Genomic DNA, 24,425 nt, shown 5'->3' on the forward strand with positions numbered 1-24,425 from the left:
AAAAAAACGTACAAAGCGCACCACAGATTAATTGTTTTTAGCTATCATTCTGAATAATCTATGAATTTATGATTTCAATATATTTTAAGTTGTATCCAACTCACTCAGCAATATTTCAGTGTACTGCAGAGTCAATAAATTTCCATGTTAAAACAATGATATCATTTTGAATAGCGTTCTAAAATGTGTTTTAAACCCTATAAGTCTCGGTAGATTTTCTTCTCAAAAAACGCACCTATAATTTTATATTATTACATTTTAACAGACAGAAATAAGTGGATTTATTCACATTTCAACAAAAACGCGTTTTTTCCCCCCGAGTGTAAAGAAGATATATTGCAGCACTTACACTTTCTCTAAATAGTGGATTGTCCATATTTGACGTTGATGAATGTGCCCACGACGTGAAGAACATTTAAAGATGTCGTTTAAATGTTATGCCAGATTGCTCAGAGGACGATGAGGAGCACCAGTCCGACAGGATTCACAAAAATTACACATGAAATATCAAAATAAAAAGAGATTATTTTACCCCTCTTTCTATTTTACATGACAAGGATATTATAATAGATATATATTGGTTCAGTTTTTTGCTTTGTTTTATATCATCACGTGTAAATGCCGCTGTTTAGGACATGATTTATGTTATAGGCTATATTAATATTTTGTCTGCATGTTATTCACTTAATTAATCAGTTCAATTATTATTTATTATTTTATGATAAACCATGATAAACTGTTGATTTTACGCTTTTGTGTTTGCATTATATTTGTAGGCCTATATTATATTTGTGTGTTTATTTTATATTTTATTCAGTAAAGGCGGTGACATAGCCTGTGTTCGTTAACTATAATAAAAACCTGTTTTCCTGTATGTTGTGTCCTTCTATCTGGCCCACTCAAACCTCATCACAGAGCCTGACTGACTTTTAAGGCAATGAGAGCATTCATACAAATATGATCAAAACATATTACTGTAGACTGTATGTTTACGTTGTTTTTGTTTGTTGCTGGGTAAAACTGAACTTCTTTGAAAGTAAATAGACTGTAGACCACATTAAGTTTTTCAAAAAACGTTAACTGGCATCAATTAAACCTTTAAAATAAATAAGAAAAATTAAGATTATCTGAGTCTAAAAGACCCATAACTAATACATTACTACTCATTAACTTCTTCCAAAGACAGGCTAATTAAGAGGTATAATTTCTAGGCTTTGTTTGAAGGAAAACGTACCATTTTTAAAGCAATTCTTAGTTTTGTTCCATAGTAAATATGGGAGATTTGAACCATAAGTTTATAGCCCCACCAGCATGGGATAAAAGCAAAATCTGGCTGAGAAACGGGTACAAAGCCTTTCTCGTGCTTGTGACATTGCTCGCTGTCAGGATAGTTAGCAATGTTCTAATATGGACGGTGGCTCCAGAGGCTCATCTCTTGGGGTTTTAATTAACAAGCTGTCTCAAAGCTGTAGAGATCCATCAAACAGTCTCTCCCCACTAGCAAACCCCCCTTCCGTCTGAACAGTCTCGCAGCCTCTTTGGCGTTACTTGAGAGTTCTCCGTGACTCCCCATTCAGCTTTGTTCCTGTATGAATTCGCTTGCTTATCGTATGTCAGATTACATCGCAGCGTAGTTCCTATGTTTGACTTTGGGTTTGTGTTCGCATGGACGGTGAGTGAGTGAGTGAGTGTGTGTATGTGCCTGAAGAGGTAGAGAGGAGAATATGAGACGTTTAGAGGTTTCTTTATCTTATGCACAGCCAAAGGAGCTATGATAAAACGCAGTTGCAGTTTTAAACTTCAGCTTCTACCTCATCCACACACTCACCTACATCACTTGCACAACTGGATGTGAACGTCCCCCTACGGAAAAGACAGGGGCGAGTTCAGGGTCAACAGAGAGCGCTGTCCATGGTCCTATTCAGAGGTGCCTGGGTGCTCTTATCAAATTAGACAGGACAAGTTTCAAATCGATGCCATCGCCTCTATCTGGAGACTGCCACTGGTTTACAACCTTTAACAAGCCACCCTGACAGTCAGTGCTCCAAGCGCAAATACACACCTCTGTCACGGTGATGGAGCGATCATGACCGCTAATGGACGGAGAAGAAAGGGTGAGATAACACACTAGATAACAGGTGATGGTGATCTGAATATCGTTACGAATAACGCGCATGTCCAAACTTTTTTTTCGCCTAAAAAAATTCGAAGGCATGAACTGAGGCAATAGGCTAAATATAGTTACAATTATAATATCAAAAGGTTTTCTGTGCTTGTTTTCTTTTTTAATTTTGAAAAACATCAATAAATATAAGTATTATATAAGTGTTTACACATACTTGTCGATCTTTCTAAACGAATATCAGCATTAAAATAAAAATAAAACAAATAATAATAATAAAAAAATGCATAAACAATTTGTGACAACGCATATGCAATATTTTATTTGACTCCGGTTATTTGAACATCGAAAAGAATAACAATATTTGTTTCGTTGATTTATGAAGTTATTTTTTCCCTCCACAAGCCTAAAAAACAAAAACAAAAAAACAACAACTCTAAAAGCCTTTAAGGAAAAAACAAAATGACCAAATAGGAAACTAAACATTGCAGCAAACCAAATCAATGCATGAATTAAAATCTCACTATTATTTTATGTATTGAATTCATATGCATTTTTTTCTAGAAGGATACTTTTAATCACTGCATAAATTTGCTTTAGAGTCTGTATTTCTAATTCTCTAAAAATGAATATTGTTGCTGTGAATAGCAATTAACTAAGCTTATCCTTTAGCATTTTTAATCATAGCATGAATCTAAAATCCGTTTCAAGTTAAAAAAAAAAAAAAAAAAAAAAAAAAACACTAACTATCTGATCATTTATCACCTCTGCTTTCTTATTTATCCACAGCATTTTTAGGTCAATAGGCTACATTGCCTTCCGACTTTCAGGTCCACTCCAGAACACTGAATATAATAGGCTATATTTAAACTTATTTTTAACTCTCGTTCTTATTTTATCTTTTTCGAATGTTTCTTTCCTTCACAGTCTCACATTTGACGTCTAAGATAAAGCGAAAAGGAAGCGCTGTTTGTCTTACTTGCACACTGGAAACCTCGTCAGTTTCTCATTTCGTGACAGATTTGCTTTAAAGGGAGTCGCCTAAAACAATAATAAAGACCTATTGTTCTCGAGCTGACTTAAAAGACTATCTGGGCACATTTTAGACGCCTTCGCCCAGGTATAACAGACCTCGTCACGTACACATCATTCCCATCAAAAGTTATGCTATCAGCTCTCGTTGAATCTGGGTGGCGTTTTTCATCCTGGATGCTGATTCAGACAGAGACATAAAAGAACAGGTAGTCGAATGGAAGGACACAGCGGTTTGAAGCAGTGACGGTTGTCAGGGAGATGAGAGAGAGAGAAAACACCACACTCTAAAAGCGTGAGAGACAGCACCGTTGAATTTAAGAGAGATAGAGACGGCCTAAACGCGAATGTGCAGCCACGAATCGGCAGCCAATTAATGGATATTGCCCATGCATCCATTTTATCACCCCATATACGTGAGATATAGATCACACCTTCACACTCATACACTCTCCTCGGTCTACCTTGTTGCCTGTCAGGCTGTTTTTAACGGCAGTCCGTCAGACGGGCACCTCTGTGGCCTCGCTAATTTGGGTTCATTGGATGGCAATAACTTAATTTAGAGCCTCATCTTTTGGGGCGTTTCTTAATGAGGATGCGCTGTGCAATAACGCGCCGGTTATTCAGGTGGGAGCAACCAGCACCGCGCACCAATGTGTTTAGCCTCCAAGGAACCCGTTAAGCTTGATGAGACTCATCTATAATGCGTGATTGAATACCAGGGTACTATAAGCTTCTGACGAGACAGAACCCCGCGCAACTGACTCTCAGTCCTGACTGAAGAGGCCTTCAGCCGTTTCTCCAACCTCACATCACAGAATCAAGTGGAGAGTGGCGCATAATAAGAGTTTTAAGACACTGTTGTCTGGTTTCATTGAAAAGGCCTCTTGTTGTTTAGAGAGGATCAGGTTTTATCGTGTCCTAACCCTGGGTCGCTGGATATCACGGTGACCCGCTTGGCACCCATATGTGGGAATTCCATCTCTAGCTGTAAAATGACAGGTTGTAACGCTCCGAGCGCTCCGGTTACTTATGTGACCTTAACCAAGTGATTTAAGTCCAGGTCTTCTGGCCCTTGCTCTTAAAGCCCCCCATTAAGAACTGAGTGGCGAAAAATGTTTTTAGACAAGTGTGGGACTACAAGACATATAGTGCAGTTGAATAACTGTCCGCTTAGTTTTCAAACCTCAAAAAATAAACCTTAAAAACTCTGGCAACTGTTAAATGGGCAAAATGTGCATGTTTCTAATAACATTATTATTATTATTATACTAGACTACTGCTACTGCTAGTTTTCATTTATAATTATTTTGTTAACTCTACACACAAACCTTTTAAATATCAGGTCAAACATATGAAAACAATGAAATAATAATAATAATAATCATGAAAACACTATAACAACGAATAAATTAATTCGACAAAGACTACCATTGCGTTATAGGCTAAGACTACTGACATCTGATTAAATGTTTTAAAACTTTATTTATAAAAAAAAAAAAAAAAAAAATCGTGTCATGTTTAATTTTTAATTTGCCCACAAAAATATCACTGTATTATGCTGGCGTTAGTATAATATATTAGATTAAACTTTGAAAAATATTAGCTTTATGCGAACATGCGATGCCCTACAGAGGGAAAAAAAGTTTTTTTTTTTTTTTTTTTTTTTTCTTTCATTCGTTGTCCTGTTTTATGACACATAATATCTTTGACGGGAATTTATCTTTACATAAAAGTGTATTCAGAGCTAATAATTGTTTTGATGCTTTATCGCCGTTCCCTTTCATCACATAAACTGAATTCAGGACATTATATTCTCTGACCTACGCTGAAATCAGTTTATGCGGGCGCCTACTCATATTGTTGAATTCCAAAGTCCGTTTATCATTGTCCAAGCAAGAGCAGGCAATATTTATCCAGAAAAACATCCCTCTTTTATTGTATTTATTATTATTTTCCTTACGGATTTGTCGGCATGTTAAATTAAGCACCTGGGATCCCAAGAAGTGAGACTACTACAATTATTCTCAAAATGCAATAATTCGAGCAAGGGTTTCCAAAACACCGCATAGCAACACAGAACAAATTCAATCTTTGTTTTTTGTCTGCTCTTGCATATCATGACATCCTCACATAACTTAATGAAAGTTGCATTCCCTTTTCCCGTTAAGAAAGAGGAGTGTGATCCATTTTGTACAACGTGCTCCACTCAATTTCACACACACTTTGTCTATCTACAAATATCAGAATCCAAGACAGAAGGGGGAAGACAGAAACCAGAAAGAAATCATTAAAAGCCAAGACTCTGCCAGCAGCAGCTGTCCAGTACTGTGTGGCGTGATCACCCCTAAACATCTCCCACTCTCATGACACATTAACGGAGCTCTTTCGCTCGAGAAAGCGTAACTTCAGGGAGCCAAGGTGCGCGTGTGGGTGGGTGTGAAAGGGTGTGTGGGCTATGTGTGTTATATGAACTAATAACAATCAATCAATCAAAAAAAAGGACAGTGAGGGAGGCAGATGATAGATAGATAGATAGATAGATAGATAGATAGATAGATAGATAGATAGATAGATAGATAGATAGATAGATAGATAGATAGATAGATAGATAGATAGATAGATAGATAGATAGATAGATAGTCTCTATTTTGAATTGGTAAAAAGAGTGAGAATTTGAGAGCGAGTTGAAAAAAAACCAACAACTATTATTTGAGTTTTTTCTTTTCTTTCTTTTTCAGGACACAATAAAACATTGATTGTTGCAGTTTGCTGACCCGTAAAATTTGGGGGCTAGATTTCCCTTCAGAACCGAGCATATAATTATGCAAATAGAGATCTGACAGCGATCTGGTGAAGTACTCACGAAGACAAGGGCCTGGAGGAGTGACAGTCCAGCTTCAGCAAGTGCTCGACTCTTTGAGAATAGTTCATATTTGGCGGCGCATGAGAGTATGGGAGGAGACGAGAGCGCGTGTGACAAAACGCGGATAAAATTGAAATATCAATCAAGGACGTCATAGACTTCAAATGCGACGTTATTTTTTTGCAGTTAAGTGTGACTCTTGTGGACAGGGGGGGTGTGATGACAAAAAATGTTCAGGATGAAATGAACACCTTGCCATAGTGTTTAAAGTATGAGAATTGTGAGACAGAAGTTTTACAACACTTTAGGCTTTACAAATTGAAACGGTGTTAAAATAATTAGGCAACATCACAAAATTAGTTAAAAGGGTTTTTTTTGGAAATTGTAATTGTATATATGGCTTGGATTTATCACTTGTGCTATAAGCACAGCGTCTCCATGCTTGTTCAGAAGTTAACATGAGTTTAGGCTAATTATCTCCCCGAGTTATGTTTAATGTAATTATCGCAGCATATAGCCTAATGGCGCTTAAATTACTGAAATATGCTACTTAAAAAATAATTTCATACAACATATGACTTGAATAAACATCTTTTTAAAATTAATTTCTGAATTGCAAGACGAGGTGACTTTCTGTGGGGGAAAAAGTATATTTGGTGTAACTGGAATTATTCTTGCGAAAGAAATGTAATGTTAACTTGATTATTCCTGATATATATATATATATATATATATATATATATATATATATATATATATATATATATATATATATATATATATATATATATATAAACAGTGAATCAACTTTAAATTTTGTTTTTACACTATTCATATGTGAAAACCTTTCCCCAAAACTCAATGTGGCGTAACAAAACATGCAAGAAGCCATTTTGTTGTCATGTGATAAGAAAAACACTTTGTACACGACAAATCCATTACATTTGTTTAAAAACAAATCACATATTTTGACATTTTTATTTTTGTAAAAAGTACCATGAAACGTTCTTTACGTTTACACCACTTGTAATAGTCTTTAAATATTTTATAATATATATATATATATATATATATATATATATATATATATATATATATATATATATATATATATATATATATATAGTAAAAGATGTTTTTTTTATACCATTTCTTTGAAGTATGAAACGAACCGCGCATTTAATCTCTAAAGATTTCTCCTTCTATCCTTATTTTTCGTTGATCTATAGCCTACAGAAACTGAAAGCAGACCTGCAAACATTGAAATTGTTTGTTTCCTTAAGATAATTAATCATCAAATCATTTAACAGCATTGCATTCGGCTTATTTATTTTCGCAGTACAGTTGTCAGTTTTGAGTCAGCATTACTGCTTTGCTGTGACTGTGGCTCTCTTATGCCATAATTTCCGCGGGTTTCAATGAGTTAAGGTCTAAAACAAGCAGTTGAAAAAACAAAACAAAAAAACAAAAAAACAAAACAAAACAAAACTAGGTGCTATAGACATGGCTTCATCCGATACTTCTCTGTCTTTGACTGACACTTATTTTGGTTAACATTGGTCTCATTGTAAAGGCCTGGGCTCGATCTAGACACAAATATCAGCTTTCGTGATAGAGTTCCACAGCTGATACGTGAGAAGAGCGAGTCATTCTCCGAGCAGGCTCACCTTCCCTGGGAACAGAGCTGAGAGGAGAGCCGCTGGAGCAACAGGCTTTATCGGGCTCCGAGGATCTTTCCCCCGTCAGGTTGAACTTTAACCCGACAACTTCTTGGGTTGAAAGTGATGCCTTTACGATCATTACGTTGTAAATAAGAGTACCCTGTGCATTGGTGTCTTTAAGTGCAAAGTGAGATATGTCTATCAAACCGCTAGCAAAGGTGCAGGTTATTCTGCATGCTTGTTTTATGCAGTAAAAAAAAGAAAGAAAAAGAAATAGATAAAAATGAAACATTTCATTAGTGCAACAATCAAAATCAAAGATCGCCAAGCATAATTTTATAAAGAATTTTATTTAATTACAGCATGTATGGAGATCATTGTTACACTCAAATGATATGGAAACTAAGTAATCAGGGCACAAAACTGCCATCAATTCAAAGACGAAAGACTAACATATTTTAACGATTTATGAAAAGTGAAGTTAAAGTATGATCATGTTTTAATGTAATGCATTCCCATCGAAAGCGAATAATAAAAACTTAAAACAATTTAACTTGTGGAGCAAACAGCACAATTCTTCATACTCAAAGTGACTAGAATGTTTCAATAAAACGTAGAATCTCGTCGATTAAAATAGTAATTTTTAAAATGAGTACTAATTTACAAACCAATTAGGTTTTCGATTTGGTTTAAGGCTGCACTTCGCGCGAGTGACATTCACATATGGCTTGTCAGTCTACGCTTGAAAAATAAAATAAAATGAAAGATGAACTTTGTGTGTGTATTTCTAAGGCAACAATGTTGGGACCATTTTAACTAGACCGTATAAGCAACTTGCAGTTGATCGGTGGCATCTAATGAATATGTGCAGGTATATTAAAAGTTTAATTCTTTGTAAAAAATAGTTTCAAAACATGAAAGCATCTGGGGACTTGCATTTCTATGTTGTAGTTACATCTCTGTTTTGGATAAAAATAATATATGAAATATGCATAAAGCACTATTTACATTACTTCAGCAATCTGTACTTAAAAATTCTATTTCTAAAAAGTAATGAGACCAGAGAGGCCTTTTACTGAGTGTTTCAATTTCAAGCTAAAGCAGAGTGATCTGTTGACATGCCTGAGCGACATATCTTTAAGCCTCTGCTAATACCACATTGTCCAGAAGACAATGTTTCTTGTCTTGGCTGAGACAGTAACATAACATATGCTTTAGCAAAGGATGACAACGAGGTGTTAAAACAGTCCGAATAGTCATAGTCTCTGCAAAAAGGGGCAGGTTACATCGGCAAACATCTTAAGGAATGGCTTCTGTACTTTAGATAACATTAAATCTTCCTGATCCTGACACATAGGAAGATATTCCCAGACTGACATATCTGCTCCGTTAATGGGAGATATTCCTTATGCTCGCACAAGGTTTTAAGTGATTTAAAAACAGAGGAGGATTCTTTAAATCTGTCATGCTGTCAATGGCTTACTTCATTGTGTTCATTCTTAATCTAGTCTTAAGATAGCCATTGAATAGATGTGTGAGTCTGCAAGTTGCTTTTTTCTGTTAAAGTGTTATATGTTTGAAGCAAACAACCCGTAAGCCTTTAGCATCCGATATACAAAGTTCCTAAGCGCTCCAGTATTTTAAATGCAAGCAAGACCCCGTCAAAAAGAAATGAGGGGGGGAAATCAAAGAGAGATACAAAGACTTCGTGAGGCAGGCACTAGGACCTGCCAGACGTGTGTGTGCAGGTGCTTCCCAGGCATTAGCTCAGTTCAGGACAATGTCAGGATAATTAGAGGTGCATCAAGAGGCGGTGTGCGGCGCCGCCTGTCAGCCTTAATCTGGCCACCGATAGGCCACCACCAAATCCACACAGCGGCCCACAGGAGGCACAAGCAGTGAAGCCATATTGCTTTGACAGTTGCACTCATCCAGAAGTAATGCAAAACGCTATTCTGATGTATACAGGCTGACCCTGAACTCCTCAGAGTTATACAATACACTGGGAGGAGGGCTTCAAGGAGGAATATCTTTCATAAAAAGAACAGAGGAGAAAAGCAACTAAGAGGTTGACAAAGCTGGGCTCTGGGTTGGGATCTGTGAGCCCTCTATAAGTCTTCATGTTTTGTACGGTGGGAGCTGCGTGTGGTGACCGGGCTGGAGGAGGACTCATCCTCCTGGTCCTTAAGAGCATTGCTGAAGAACTTGAAGATGGAGTGGAAGCTATTCCATGATGTTAACTCGTGCTTCTCCGTACCTGCAAAACACAGAACATCAGGGTGGATGTGGAAAACATACAAACATAACCGTGTTTATAATCACATTTATATTTTAAAGAGAGTTCACACAAAAACGAAAATTCTGTCATCATTTACCAATGCTATCTCAAGACTATTTCATATGTATTTTATGAGGTGACTAATTTGTATGAATTCGCACAACCTTATTCGTACGAATTCGTATAATTTGTCTAAATCCCAGTGACGGGTAGGTTTAGGGGTGGGGTTTGGGGTAGGTCATCCATATGAATTCATATGAATTTGTCAACTCGTAAAATACGTACGATTTAGCAAAAAGAATGAATTTGTACGAGTGAGGACGTATGATATTGTATGAATTAGCCACCTCTTAGCATACGTATGAATTGCCGTGAGATTGGGTTGCATTTACTCACTTTGTATGACTTTATTTCTTCTCCTTAACACAAAAGAAGATTTTGAAATCTAACCCTAACCATTCTTTGTACACTATCAGAAAGTACCCTCAAGGGACAACATTGTACCCCAAATAGGTGCATATTAGTACCTAAACTAGAACCCTTACTCCTATGAACATTTTAGGGGTCAAAAAGTTGCCCTTTTAAGGGTCTGCCTCAGTGACAAGCTGTTGTACCCATTAAGGTGTAATTTTTGCATACCTTTTAAGACATTTAAAAAAAATATCTCCTTGAATGTTCTGTCTAAGAAAGGAAGTCATTCAGGTTTGGAACAAGATGAGGGTGAGTAAATGATGACAGAATTTTTGTCCGAACTAAACCTTTAACACTTCCCTACTGAGGTCTCTAGGGCACTTAGATTAAGAGAGTGATATGTGAGGACTGTTCATACTCTAAATAGTTTAGTATGTCTGTTGCCAAGCAAAAACTCAAAAACTTTGGACTCGGTGTTGTGTGCTGTGTGTTCTGACACGACGTTTTCCATCTATTAAGATACTGTGCACTTAAGGACAATGGATGGAATGGCCACTATCCATGGAAGATTAAATTTTCTCTCTCTTGACTTCGATACACCTATCAGTTAATCCACAAAACGGCTCAGTTTTCCCTCTGTGGCAGCAGGTTAAAGAATTCCCATGTTTGGGTCATTGGATCCAGGTGAAGTGACATGCACACCTTAAGTCCTCATCAGACCTTTCAAAGTCCCACAAGAGCCTTTCACAGCCCTCATAATGCAGCACTCTCAGACAGGTAGCGCCTGGCGCGGAAGCACCAAAGAAGTACATTTGGTCTGTTTATTTATTGTGCTATTTGTGAGAAACGTTGAATAGAACTTCGGCTAGATTAATTCCACTTTGAACCATTCACTATGTACGTAGCTTAAAGCATACAACTGCCTTGATATATGTCTGCATCAGTTTGTGTGGAACAAAGAGGATCAGATTGATGTGCTTTTCCCCCTCAATCACGATTTTCATTCTTTTCCCTCCGCATTGCAACTGGTGCATGAACTTGCCCGGAGGGATCCAATTAAAGACCAACTTTAAGGCCCATGCCAAAAGTGTACTCAGATGGCCATGATATTGACCTCCATGTTTATTACATTGACCCCTGTCTGGGCAGTATTGATGAAGATAGCTGTGGTGAGATGGGAAAGAGGTGTGTGTGTGTATGTGTGTATCAGAACGGTCGAGTCTTTCTAGCTCGGCCAATGATCAGTGCCTCAGGTCAAGTTTACCAAGCTGACGATCAGCGAGTCGATACCTGCTGCCCAAACAATCTCTTTAGTGGTGTAGGTCCTGGCACAACACCATTCTAGAGGAGAGGACATTGCCTCCACTGCTCTTATTTATAATTCATACCCAATTTGGAGCACACAGCCTTTACTTTCACTTCACTTCCAGGCCCCCTCACCTTTCCCAACTAACCTTTTTATTTGTCTCTCTTTCTCTGTTTTTTTTTTCCAGGACCAATTAATGGCGAAGGGTTCACTTTTTGTTACCTTGAACCTGTGGTGAACCCCTGATCGACGAGAGCGTCTCATGCTGATCCCAGCCACGGGGTCAGCCACAGTGCGTCTCTGAGCAGATATGCAAATGCAGCAAGCCCCCGTGGCGACCCTGCGGGAGCTCCGCCCCTGCCGGCGACATCACCTTTGATGAGGGTTCACAAGCATGCCTCACTAATGACCCTTTATTACTCTACCTTGCCATCTCTTAATTGCCAAGATGTGTTGAGTGTAATCAATAGTGTATGTGTGCCGCGGCATCACGGTTACGTCATTGGCTCGGATAGACACACAAAGAATGGGGAAGAGGACAGCCGTGCCTGGCTAGCCCACAAATTAAATGAATGCCATTTAAAGAGGTGGCCATTGATTAAATGTCATCTTTCAATAAAGAGAGCAATGTCTACCGCATAGAAGTAGGAAAAGTCTCTTGTTCTGGTTTTCCCTTAGTTTTTTCTTTTTCTTTCACAGGCTTTTCTGTTCGTATGGGGGATTTTTTTCTTTTTCTTGAGTTCTTAAAAGTAAGAGGAATATGGCTTATAATTTCTTTCATGTCTTATAAATAATGGCACGCTACTATTCAAAATCCATTAACATGCAATTGGGAAATAGATTATTAGAGCAATGACAAAACTTTTATGCTGCAATTACAATACATGGAAATTATGACATCAGAATAACTTAATTACATAAAATGCTTTGATATATTTTCTATCATAACATGGTAACACTTTATTTTAGGGTTTTTTTAACTAGTTGCTTATTCACATGCATATTGCTAGAATATTAGCTGTTTATTAGTAATTATTAAGCACATATTAATGCCTTATTCTACATTCTTAATCCTACCCAATACCTAAACTTAACAACTACCTTACTAACTAGTAATAAGAAGTAAATTAGGAGTTTATTGATGGAAAAGTCATAGACAGTTAATAGTGAATATGTGTTCCCTATACTGAAGTGTTACTGATAACATTTTATTAATCAGTTTTTCAGTTGTGGAATTACATTTTATTTTCCAAAATTCATTGGCTAGTAAATAAATATTTGTGTATGTTTTAGATTTAAAATGAACAATTATATTTATATATTTAAAAACAACTAATTTATACAGTCAAAAAAAATTATTCAGACATTTTTTTGTTTTTGATATATTTTTACAAGTGGGTGCAGGACACTATAGTTCATTTATGTAAGTGAGGATAGCAAAATAAAGTAAATTGTGACATCTTATACCCAAAAACTCTTCATACAGTGGACTACCAGTAAAATTGATAAAAATTTGGAACCAAACATTATTCAGACACTTTGACCTGACCATGTTATCTGACATAATTAAGATTATTATTTATTTTTTTCTGACACAGTTTTGTTTAGTTCCTGAACAGAAATTCATCTTTGACACTGGCACAGAAAATACATCCTAACAGACAATACTATACATTCACATATCACATAACAAAACAAAACACATACAACTCTGAGATCTAACTCCATTTTTTTAAACTATAGTGAATAAACTGTATTATTGAATTAAATGTTCAAGGTGTCTGAATAGATTTGAGTTTGACTATATATATATATATATATATATATATATATATATATATATATATATATATATATATATATATATATATATATATATATATATATATATATATATTTATGTATGTAGCATATATTGAAGAAAATGGTTAAATTTACAGACAGAAGCTAATAAGCAAATAAATAAGCAGCTTATATATATAAGGTATATATATATATATATATATATATATATATATATATATATATATATATATATATATATATATATATATATATATATATATATATATACATACATACATACATACACACACACACACACACAGATTTGTTTCAGTAACAACCACATTCTCAAAGATGAAAATCAAATAAAATTACATGTACAAACTTCTTTGCTTTCTGTGAGCATCATAATTATGAATTCTACATGTATAATTGTGCAATTAGAGAAAGAGTTGCACCTTTTGAACTAGTTTCAGTGCAAACTCTCCTGCAGGCAGGCTGTCACCCACACGACCCTGACATCCCTCACAACATACTCATGCCTACAAAAATACTCATGTACACACACTCTATGTTATGATATCCTCATCTTTAACAATGCACCTCACAGTATGAGCACAAACACACCGGCGCTCACACCAGGCCATTGTTACTTCATACGACTCCATTTGACCACTGTATTTGTAATAATGAAGCTTCATATTTCACTACCCCGTTAAGACGTCTTCCAGATGCAGATCCAAATCTTTATAATGAACCATTACATGATTCAGCTGGATACCTTTGAGGGTAATTTAGTAGTTCTTTGATCTCACTGTGACAAATAGTGTTTGAAACAGTGTCCCAGTGACAAGCACACACTCTCTCTCTCTCTCCTTTACACACACACATACTCAGACACACACAAACACAAGCACTCTTTCAACATTCATGTCAACAATAAATCAAGGAAGACAGGCTTTAGCTATCGGCAATTCCTTTTTCTCCCTTCACCAAAAGCGTTACAAATGGTAATCGTGTGTGATGGTAAAATGCTCATGAGTGAACGATGCTCGAGTGAATGAGCAGTCAAAGCACCGCCGCGAGTAACACTCGGAGAGAGTAAAAAGTATCAAAGTGTGCTGATTGTAATTGGTCTCCATCTGTAGCGTGGCATTCAATCGCGCCTCCTAATTGATTGAGCACAACTGGCATATTCTATTTATTTGTCAAAATTATTTGATTTCATTGCCAGACATTTTACGTGTTGTAATTACACAGTTGTTGAAAAATTACAGTATCTGATATTCTAGTAATTAAAATATTTCAACCTCTAATTGTTTTAGCGTGATTGTTTGCAGCTATGGTAGCTTTATGTGTGTGTGTGTGTGTGTTCCTTACATACATGCACATCAGCACAACTGTATCCTTGACTTGCTCAACACACAGTGTGCTTATACTTTTACTCCAAACTAGAATGAACTAGTCAGAGTAACACAAGCAGGGGGAAACTATACTTTGCACGAGGCTGGAGAGTCTATTTGCTACCTGTGTCCCTGTTGGCATAGGGGTTAGATTTCCAGTCCCAATGCTCTCTGATATTTGTTTGCTCTATGCTCTAGCGGTTTGGCGGTTTCGCCATGCATGGCTGAACATCTGAGAGGCGATCTGAGAGAGTCGGCTCGAGGACAAACGAGGCCAGAACAGGTGTCAGCGTTCTAGTACGCCGTGTTAACGTGGCTCTCCGTGATGGAGATGCTACGATTCATGACACAACTAATTAAATCTAAATATACTCTATAGCCAACCCCCACCCATCATTCCCCCAACGCATAAACCCGCTGCCCTCTGAGAACATGGCTCATCCCTCTTCACGTTAGATGCCAAGAGCAAATATTACCGTTGCAACTAGAGCGTGCTTTGTTTGCATTATATCTAATTAAATTAATGCATTTGTAAAAAAAATAAGCACTTAAAATTGCAAATAGAAAAGGGAAAAAATATGCACGCACACCTACGGTTTCATCAAAAAGTCTCTCTGTCAATTGCCCGAATGCAGGACCTGTCTGGCGTTGGGTTCCCCTTATTCCCCCCTCCTCTGCCTCTTTTAATTACTTTACTTGTTATTGTTGTAAGAGCAAACAGAGGCAGAACTCATTACACATCCATAAATGAGAAAGCGAACGTGTGGCTTCAGGGCCTGCTGAGAGAACCTACAATTCACTTATAAAGTTGGAAACAAAGCGAGAGGGGGTAAAGACTGAGTGAGTGAATGGTGAGAGGAAGACGAATGCTATGAAATGAAGTTTCATTCCTCTCTTTTCACATTATTCAAGCTTGGAAAGGAGGAAAGACTGCAAGAGAATGAGCTCTAGAACACATTTTTGTCCCTGAGCTGCTCCTCCCTTGCAGCGGTACTTTTTTTTTTTTTTTTTCTTTTTTTTTTTTTTTTTATTTGAGAGTGGGCGCCTTGACTTAGCTGTAATAAAGACGCCAAGTTTTATAGAGCTGGAATGGAGTCTTTACGAGATAACCGGAGAGCAGGGGCCAGTGTGGGATGTGTAGCGCAAGTGTTTGAGACTCTGGGGGACACTAAGTCAAATCATACCGCAGGTACTGTACCCACCAAAGGCACCCATAACTATTGCCAGTGGCTTATTCTGTTGCAACTTTGTGAGTATTCAGGAGAGAAAATCTAATGATGGCGCTTGGGTGTCTGAATCCGTTTTACCAGTCTGAATAAAGCTAGTCATTAGCCCAGGCTAGTGCTTTGCAAGAAGACTAGCGCTTCATTATCCAGCCTGACTGTGCCCAGTCTGTTTGCTCCTCTATAAAATAGCCTGTAATAAAGCAAATCAAGAATCACAGAGGAATTCTGAAATGACAAGCCATATCCCTGACAGCGGAGCAGAAACACAGATAGCAAGGCTAATTTGAGGGCTAATTTGTTAGCAAGTCAAATAGCCTAAGTCCACAGTAGCATAATTAAGTTAGCCGCTGATAAAAATGCCTGCAGATGTCAGAGCCGACTCCAGAGGGGAAAACGAAAAATAAACAGGAATGTCGGAGAGACCCGGAGTGCAAACAACTCCTAAACCCCAGTTGCTCATCATTACAGTACTAGAATATTCATTAAGTGGTCTGTGGAAGAGTGACCGAAGCCTTACGGTTCAGATTAAACCAATAAATGAACTCTGCTTTAGCACTGACGTGTTCGCAGCACTTACAAAAAAAGGACAACATGGTACTTTGATGTTTGCCTTCAATATTGAGTGTATCAAGTAATGCATGCTACAAAATAAGGTTACTTAAGGTTAAGTAATTTGCAAATTAACACACTGCTTTATAATTTTACAAAGGAATCTCCAAGCTACATTTTCAAATAAGTTACACACATTATTTTTCTATATATTTACTTAAAAAATACACATGAAAAATACTTAAAAATAATGCAGTCATGTGAAATAAATCAGAGTTCTTGTTGTACAAGATAAAACAGAATAAATAAACAAATAAACTCCCCCAAACCCTAAAGCTAAGACTATTTTAAGACTTTTCTTTTTTTTTTTTTTTTGTCAAAAAAGGGTGCTGTATTTCATTTCATGAAACCCTTGTCAAAAAAAAAAAAAAAAAAAATTAAATAAAATTAAATGGTATAAACATTGTGCGTTTTATTACTTATAAATACTCATATGGCCAATATTCTGTATGGGCAAAAATATAATAAAAAATAATCACAATTCTAAGTCTATCACCTTCAACTCATAAAAAAAAAAAAAAAAAAATGAACAAAGTGGATGAATGAGCGTTTGATTTCACAAATTGGGGAGAAAGAGAGTGGAATAAGAACTGCTGCAAATGAACTGAGGATTAATGAGGATCTGTGATCAACACTGTGCAGGTACACAGAGGGTTAATTCACACAGGCTTTAGCACCAGCACAAGACAGCGTGTCAAGAGTGTACAATAACACAGCACATCACTTGCAAAATTGCACATACAGAGATGAGAGGTGTTAGATACTGTTTGATGAAATTGGCACTGCAGACAAAAGCCCTCAAAAAACCGTCAATGCATTTGGATTCAGTACATGGGGACATTAGCGACGGTGACCGCATGAACATTTGCACATTTCCCCTGAAATTATTGACAACATTAAAACATCACCGCATGTGCATCATTTGACACAACTCTCTGGTCAATTTCATTTTTTTTTTTTTTTTTTGAGAATATGGACAAGGTATGTGCAAAACAGTATATTTAAAAGTCTAACGGGAAGCGGCTTTGGTCTCTATTTAGATAAGGCTAAAAAGACATGAGAAGATGCTACAAATCAGATAAAATAAAAAGAAAACAATAGCAATCCTTAGAAAAGGCAACCCTCTACCTGCAACAACCTTCTTCCGGTGTTTTTCCCCTTAAACCAGTATACTGTGTCCAAACCAGATGTAAGTGAAAAGTAATATTTCTAATCACACCAAGAGTGAAAATGCTGCATGTGTTTTAATATACGTACATGTATATTAAAGTGTGGAGCAGGATTTTGGACTGCCCAGAATGACAGAAACCAAATGACCAACAAAATGCCACTTGTCTTTACAGTACCTGGGTACGACGCAATGTTAGGGAAAGTACACAACTGTTCAAAATATGTATATATGTATATATATGTATATATATAATATGCTGTAAAATGTTATTTTTAATATTTAAGTAAATGCTTTATATTTTATTTTTAAAATGTAATTTATTCCCATAATGGCAATGCTGAATTTCTCCAGTTTTCAGTGTCACATGATCCTTCAGATGATCCAAATCATATTTCTTATTATTATCAATGTTGAAAACAGTTGTGCTGCTTAATATTTTTGTGGAAACATGATACATTTTTTTTTTTCAGGATCCTTTGATGAATAGAAAGTTCAAAAGAACAACATTTATTTGAAATAGAAAACTTTAGTACCATTATAAATGTATTTACTGTCACTTTAGATCAATTTAAAGGTGCAATATGTAAGATTTTTTGCAGTAAAATATCCAAAACCACTAAGCCAGTGTTATATTTTGTTCACTTGAGTACTTACAATATCCCAAATGTTTGCAACTATTTGTAAATTGTGAGAAAATTGCAATTTTAACCAAGGCTCCGGGACGTGTGACGAGTCGCCTGTCAATTGCGTCATACCCGCGTTACCCTCAGTTTCCGGTTTTATTTTGTAGAAACCATAGAAACACCAAAGACGCTTTACTATATTACATGTTTTAATAGACAAGGGAACAACTGTTTGGTTATGTTTATAGACAGAAAACGAATTATTGTCATATAGCTCAACACGTTTAGTCTTATTGTTTAAATCTAATTTTCTTAAAAAAATTTTGCGACGTTTTACCATGCCTCACAGAAAAACACTGTTTTGTGAAGTAGCTAACATAGCATAATCAGATGCAGCTTTATTTTTAGTAACAGTAATACAGCATTTCTCCATCATACAATACGTTTTAAAATCAATTGCATGCTATTTATCAACAAAAGCCATCCAGCATTTAATATGATATTCTAAAATCGATCTATCTTACTGCAGTGTGTAACAAATATCTCACAGCAGCCACCGAGCGAAAAGTTCCGCTGCTCACGGCGTGTGTTGCACAATCGCTCCAGCGGCCTCGTTCAGCTCCCACAACACTCGGTCCTGCTCTGCTTCATACTACAATAATGTTAATAATCGCATCCATGAACATGATTTCTTCCAGAGTCATATCCCTATTCTTTAACACCGGCTGTGAAGTGAAGACCACATGTCCCAGGATTCCGCACTCAAACTTGCCGTCATCAATGTCTTCTACGCCTTTGTTTTGAATAGGCCTCTAGCGACCTCAGTTGGTCTAACTCACACCATATAATCAAAGAGACCTAATTGATGGCAAAATAATATTATTTTACACTTGAAGAGTAACTCTCCAACCTAGATTTCTTCACTTCCCAATACCAATAGACCTCCACACTAGGTGAGCATCTTCACTTCAGCTGAACCCTACAGGTGCTGTTACCTTGATAACAGTGACTGAGAAAGTGAGAGTGAGAAGGGATGTGAGGAAATACAGGAAATCAATGGCGAATCAATACATAAATAAGAACACAGTGTTTGAGTGTGTTTACTAAAGGAGCAGCAGGAGTCAGGCACCGAAGAGAGTTCAGCAGTCACACATCATCTATACCAATTAAATAAATTAAAAGAAGACAATGTAAACTAAAGAAGACAATGGATTCTTCTTGTTTCTGCTAACAGTTAGATAGGTCTATGAAATGGGTGTGTTTGTAGACTAATTCATGAAATTGATTTTTGGGCTGGACATATTTCAAGCCTCAGTTTAGTTGGAAGGTGAGCGCATGTGGGATGATGCAACAGAGTGTAAATCAAACTACAGGCTAATGCAGTGATTGAGTCAAGCACACTACGCAGCAGGACGATAATTGAGGAAACTGATTTAGCAAAGATTTATTATATGTACACTGCACCGGCTCAAGTTCAAAGCTTTTTTTTGTTCCGGAAAAAAAAAAGGAAAAAAAAATATTTTTTTCCATTTCAAGGTGGACGCTGTGACCCAATTCAAGGTCTGTGTTGTGCTTTTCATAATTCATATATATTTTTTTTTAGAAAAAAAAAAAAACTTAATGGAGAAGCGATTCTTAATGCACCCTGTGAGCCAAAGGCAACTTTGGCAAGAAAAAAAAAAAAAAAAAAAAAAAAAAAAAAAAAATATATATATATATATATATATATATATAGATATTCAGGTGAACAGGAAACCTTGAGAGGAACCAAACTTTGATGGGGCAGCCCATTGTCGTCTGGGAATGTGGAAAAAAAAAATTAAAAAAATAATAAATAAATAAATATGTATATTATATTATATATTCTATTTTTTTTTTTTTTTTTTGCATTTTTTTTTTTTAATCAATACTGATTTACATATCAGGTCCCATCAAAAATGTCCTCATGCATCACCACTGATGCCAAATATTATCGAGAATTGTAAAATTATTTAGTACGGCAGTATACTCTTTAAAGTCCATCCCAAAAACATCTAGCAGTGATTGCAGAGGTCGTTGAAGCACCCCTCGCTGACTAGCTGGCATAGTTTGCAGTTGGCGTCGCTCACTAACACAGTGGACTTGGAAGTGTGATCTGAAGCTGGATTACTTGCATCAAAACTAAGTACACAGCATTCACATGTGTTTAGCATCGCAAGAGTGCTCCATGACATACTTTCCAGGTGGAGCTTTCAGAAGGCTGTCTCCTCCAGCCCGAGTGGAGGCAAAGGAGGGCGATCAGCCTCTCGCTGTGCTGTCATCCGTAATTACGGGGGCATCTTCAGAGCGGCCCCATGCAAAGCGGGTGGCAGACAGGCTAGCGGCTAATGCACGGGACCCACACTTCACATCAGCGAGGAAGGCAGGCTGACCTTGCTTGCCTCACATTAGCACTCTTATCTGGTGTGTGTGTGTATGTGTGTGTTGTGTGGCTGTGTGGAGGTGTAGGAGATAGTCCTGGAGTGGGCCGCGGGGGCGGGGAGGAGCAGAAATAGATCACTTAGGGGAACAAAGTGTAATTAATGGGTGGAGAGAGATAAGAGTACCCTGGCCACTATCTGGGAATGTGCTAATGGGGTTCACACACACTCAGCATGAGCAGGGGATGACCCCTGACAGAGTGTGTGTGTGTGTGTGTGTAGAAGAAGACATGATGTGTACTGATGCCATGGATATAAGCGAGTAACTGTGAGTGTGTGATGAGTGAATACTCAATTTTGAATTCATTTCATTGATATCATTGAAATATTTCACTTTGGTGCTGGTTGATGTGTTGAAAATGTGTTAACATACGGTATATATGAAAAGTGAACAATTTCTCCATGCATATAAAGCATTTTTAAAAGCATGCCAAGTTTGTGTAAAGTCTGTCTAACAGGCCTAGTTAATGTTATAAAAGAGGGGCTTTGTTGGCTGTAGTGCCACAATGAATTTAGAGACACAACTTTTACTGTTAGCTTCGAAAGCACAGCAAAACATTTAGTAAAAAAATAAAAACAATCATTATAAATGTTTCAGGTAAATTTAGACATCACAACATATAGTGTACAGTACAGTAGTGAAAAATAGATATTCATTAAGAGATCTGCTAAAGATTACTATTAACACTGTTATTAAAGTAACTTGATAACTGTACACCCCCCCCCCCCCCTTGAGCATAGATGTAAAAATGCCCTTAAAAAATGAAAGTGTAAAAAAGTTATAGTAAAGCAAATTGCTGAACTAAACATTTTATATTTTATACAAAACATATATTTTAATAATTCAGACTCTAAAATTGTTAGAAAATCAAAGCCTGTATATCTGAGCAAGTTGTGTTCCAATTTTGAAGTTGATATCACAAAATTTAGCCCACTAAAAACATTAAAAACATTACAATATTATTATTAGTAGGCTAAATTTTGTGATATCAGATACAGTATGTTTAGTTCAGTTTTGAAAGTACTGTTTCCAAGGTAAGGCACTGCTCAATTTCAAATGATCTTAATGGGATAAATTATGAATGTTTAGCTTTCAAATGATGCATACTTTATGACAGTGTTGGGGAAAGTTACTTTTAAAAGTAATGCATTACAATATTGAGTTACTCCCTAAAAAAAGCAACTTATTACGTTACTTAGTTTACGTTACTTTTGCGTTACTTTTTCTCACCTGAGCTGGGCTAATAACATAACAAAAAAAAAAAAAAAAAAAAGTTATATTTTTGGCAAATGTTAAAGCCCTTTCACACCAAAAGTGAAATTAATAAGCCTCAGGCTGAAGGAAATGCATATTTATGCCTGTACAGGAGAAGGCACAGCTCAAACAAACCTTTCAGCTGTGCTGCCATTCTGGATTAAAGAGGAATAGGATACAGGAGAAGGAAGTTCAACAGCACTCTTATTTCTAAATCTAATCTAAGTTAAATTTTGCTTATTAGTATAGCTGAATTAGATCATTGAAGCTCAGCAGCAAAGACAATGGTTAACAAAGTATGATTAAATAAATACAGTATATTTGTGTAATTTAGTAGTTAATTATTACAGGTTTGCATAAAATGCTGAAATTGCATTTCATTTTTATTCATTTTGATGAATACTGAATGTTTTTGTGCAAGTGAGATGAGTAAATGCATGTTCACATTTAGTCTAGAACTACAATAACTATCATGTTTACACAGCACACACAACACCTCTGCACTTTATTCCTCAACATGGAGACAGGAGAGCTGTCAGTCAATAAAAGTGAAAAAATAACTTTATTTGAAGAAGTAACTCAGATATTTTGTTGTAAATTGAAAAAGTAATGTGTTACTTTACTAGTTACTTGAAAAAGTAATCCGATTACGTAACTCAAGTTACTTGTAATGATTTACCCCCAACACTGCTTTATGATGATTTAACTAAATTATGTCATACGGTAAAAAGGCAAAAAAAAATAAGCGTACCAAGTGTCCTGCTACCAGGACACTGACAGTTAACAGGGTATTTTTTAAGGTTACCTTTAAGCAGATGTTACATGACGGCAAATGTAATTAAAATGTAAATGTAAAAATATGCACAAATAAAAATATCCAATATAAACTGGTACATTTTAATATTCCAAAATATCACGTATTGGCCGATAACAATATGGTACAGATATATCATGCATCCCTTCCAAAAAAAAAACAAAAAACTCTGTAGTTGACTAGTCAACCATCGTGAACCACCTCTACACGCAAGACAGTTACAACAAAGTCAAATTCCATTCTGGAGTCAATGCGCACTTGTTTTCAAAGAGGATTTTGCGGTCTAACGCATAAGAGGAAACAAATAGAACATGTTGTTACAGTCACCACATTCCCCTTCTTCACAACACACCTACACAGAACACACATCTTTCACATATATCCCATGAACAATGTTTTTACACTTGGCTCAGTGGCAGGGCTTCAAATGAAGAGGACATTAATGTTTACATTGACTGAAGGAACAAGGAAAGCACAACAGTCAGCTTAAGGTCAGCCCACCGTGACAAAAAGCATGCTAATTGAGAGGAACTTCCTAACAACCTCCTGTATGCGTGGGTCCTGCGTCAAGGCCCCGTCCAGGAGCCGCGCAGGGGGCTTCTATGACAGTGAAGCAGCACATTGTAGACAGACAATGTTTAAAATGCATTTCCTCTGTTTGTCTGAAAATAGAGCAGAGGTTTTCAGCTGGTGGGTCACAAACCAAAAATGGGTCACAGGTTTATTCTGACAGGGTCACAGACAGCAGGGCAAAAAAACAACAAACAAACAAAAAAACCTTAAACAAAAAAATATTAAAATGCAAGTATTGCATAGTTAGGATAGAAAAATAACATTAATAATGTGATGTTTGAGGGATTCAAATATGGCGATAAGATTATAAGATTATCATTTTGAGAGCCGGATTTAGAACTACATATTTTGAATGTGTGGTTTATTTGTGCTTGAATTAGTAGCTTCAAGTGTGTGCAACACCAGTCTGACTCTAAATTCAGAGTCCACCCATACAGAGACCCTGGAGTGACTGAGAAGAGACTGGCTTCTATCAAAAGAAGAGGACAGAGACCATGGAAAACAATAACACTCAGCGTTTTTGAGAAAAAGAAAGAAGAAAAAGACACAAGAAATCAAATTGAAAATTAGAGATAAAAGAGCAAGAGCATTTTTTAAAAAAAAAAATGTAAGAACAGAATTAAGCTTTCTCTGTTCCTAAAATAATACACACAAACATGTCTGGTTCACTATCCTTGTAAGGACTCTCCATAGACATAATGCTTTTTATACTGTACGAACTGTATATTCTATCCCCTAAACCTACCCATCACAGAACACTTTCAGCATATTTACATTTTCAAAAAACAATTTAATTATGTTTATTAATCCATTTCACCCACTGGCTGGTCC

The 24,425-nt window shown here is 36.5% G+C and overlaps 2 protein-coding genes across 9 annotated transcripts in view; one reads left to right on the forward strand and one right to left on the reverse strand.

Moving 5' to 3' along the window:
• nr2f1a (nuclear receptor subfamily 2, group F, member 1a) overlaps positions 1-24,425 on the forward strand; it is a 143,524-nt gene that overhangs the window by 15,999 nt on the left and 103,100 nt on the right. Inside the window, exon 4 of one of the 5 annotated variants that reach the window (XR_010896925.1) lies at positions 11,864-13,398. The exons of 3 other annotated variants lie outside the window; for them this stretch is intronic. The gene's annotated coding sequence lies outside the window, so the exon portion shown is untranslated. Of the gene's footprint in view, positions 1-5,895; positions 5,970-11,863; positions 13,399-24,425 lie in introns of those variants that run through there. One more of the 5 variants, XR_010896929.1, reaches the window with a different exon arrangement.
• arb2a (ARB2 cotranscriptional regulator A) overlaps positions 8,050-24,425 on the reverse strand; it is a 198,276-nt gene continuing 181,900 nt past the window's right edge. For 3 of the 4 annotated variants that reach the window (XM_067407216.1, XM_067407214.1, XM_067407215.1), the window contains one exon: positions 8,050-9,938. In XM_067407216.1, coding sequence (XP_067263317.1) covers positions 9,790-9,938 — 149 coding nt within the window. In that variant the 3' untranslated portion in view covers positions 8,050-9,789. Of the gene's footprint in view, positions 9,939-23,471; positions 23,684-24,425 lie in introns of those variants that run through there. The other variant, XM_067407217.1, reaches the window with a different exon arrangement.

The sequence above is a fragment of the Chanodichthys erythropterus genome, chromosome 13 (assembly GCF_024489055.1).
Source record: "Chanodichthys erythropterus isolate Z2021 chromosome 13, ASM2448905v1, whole genome shotgun sequence".
Classification (NCBI taxonomy): domain Eukaryota; kingdom Metazoa; phylum Chordata; class Actinopteri; order Cypriniformes; family Xenocyprididae; genus Chanodichthys; species Chanodichthys erythropterus.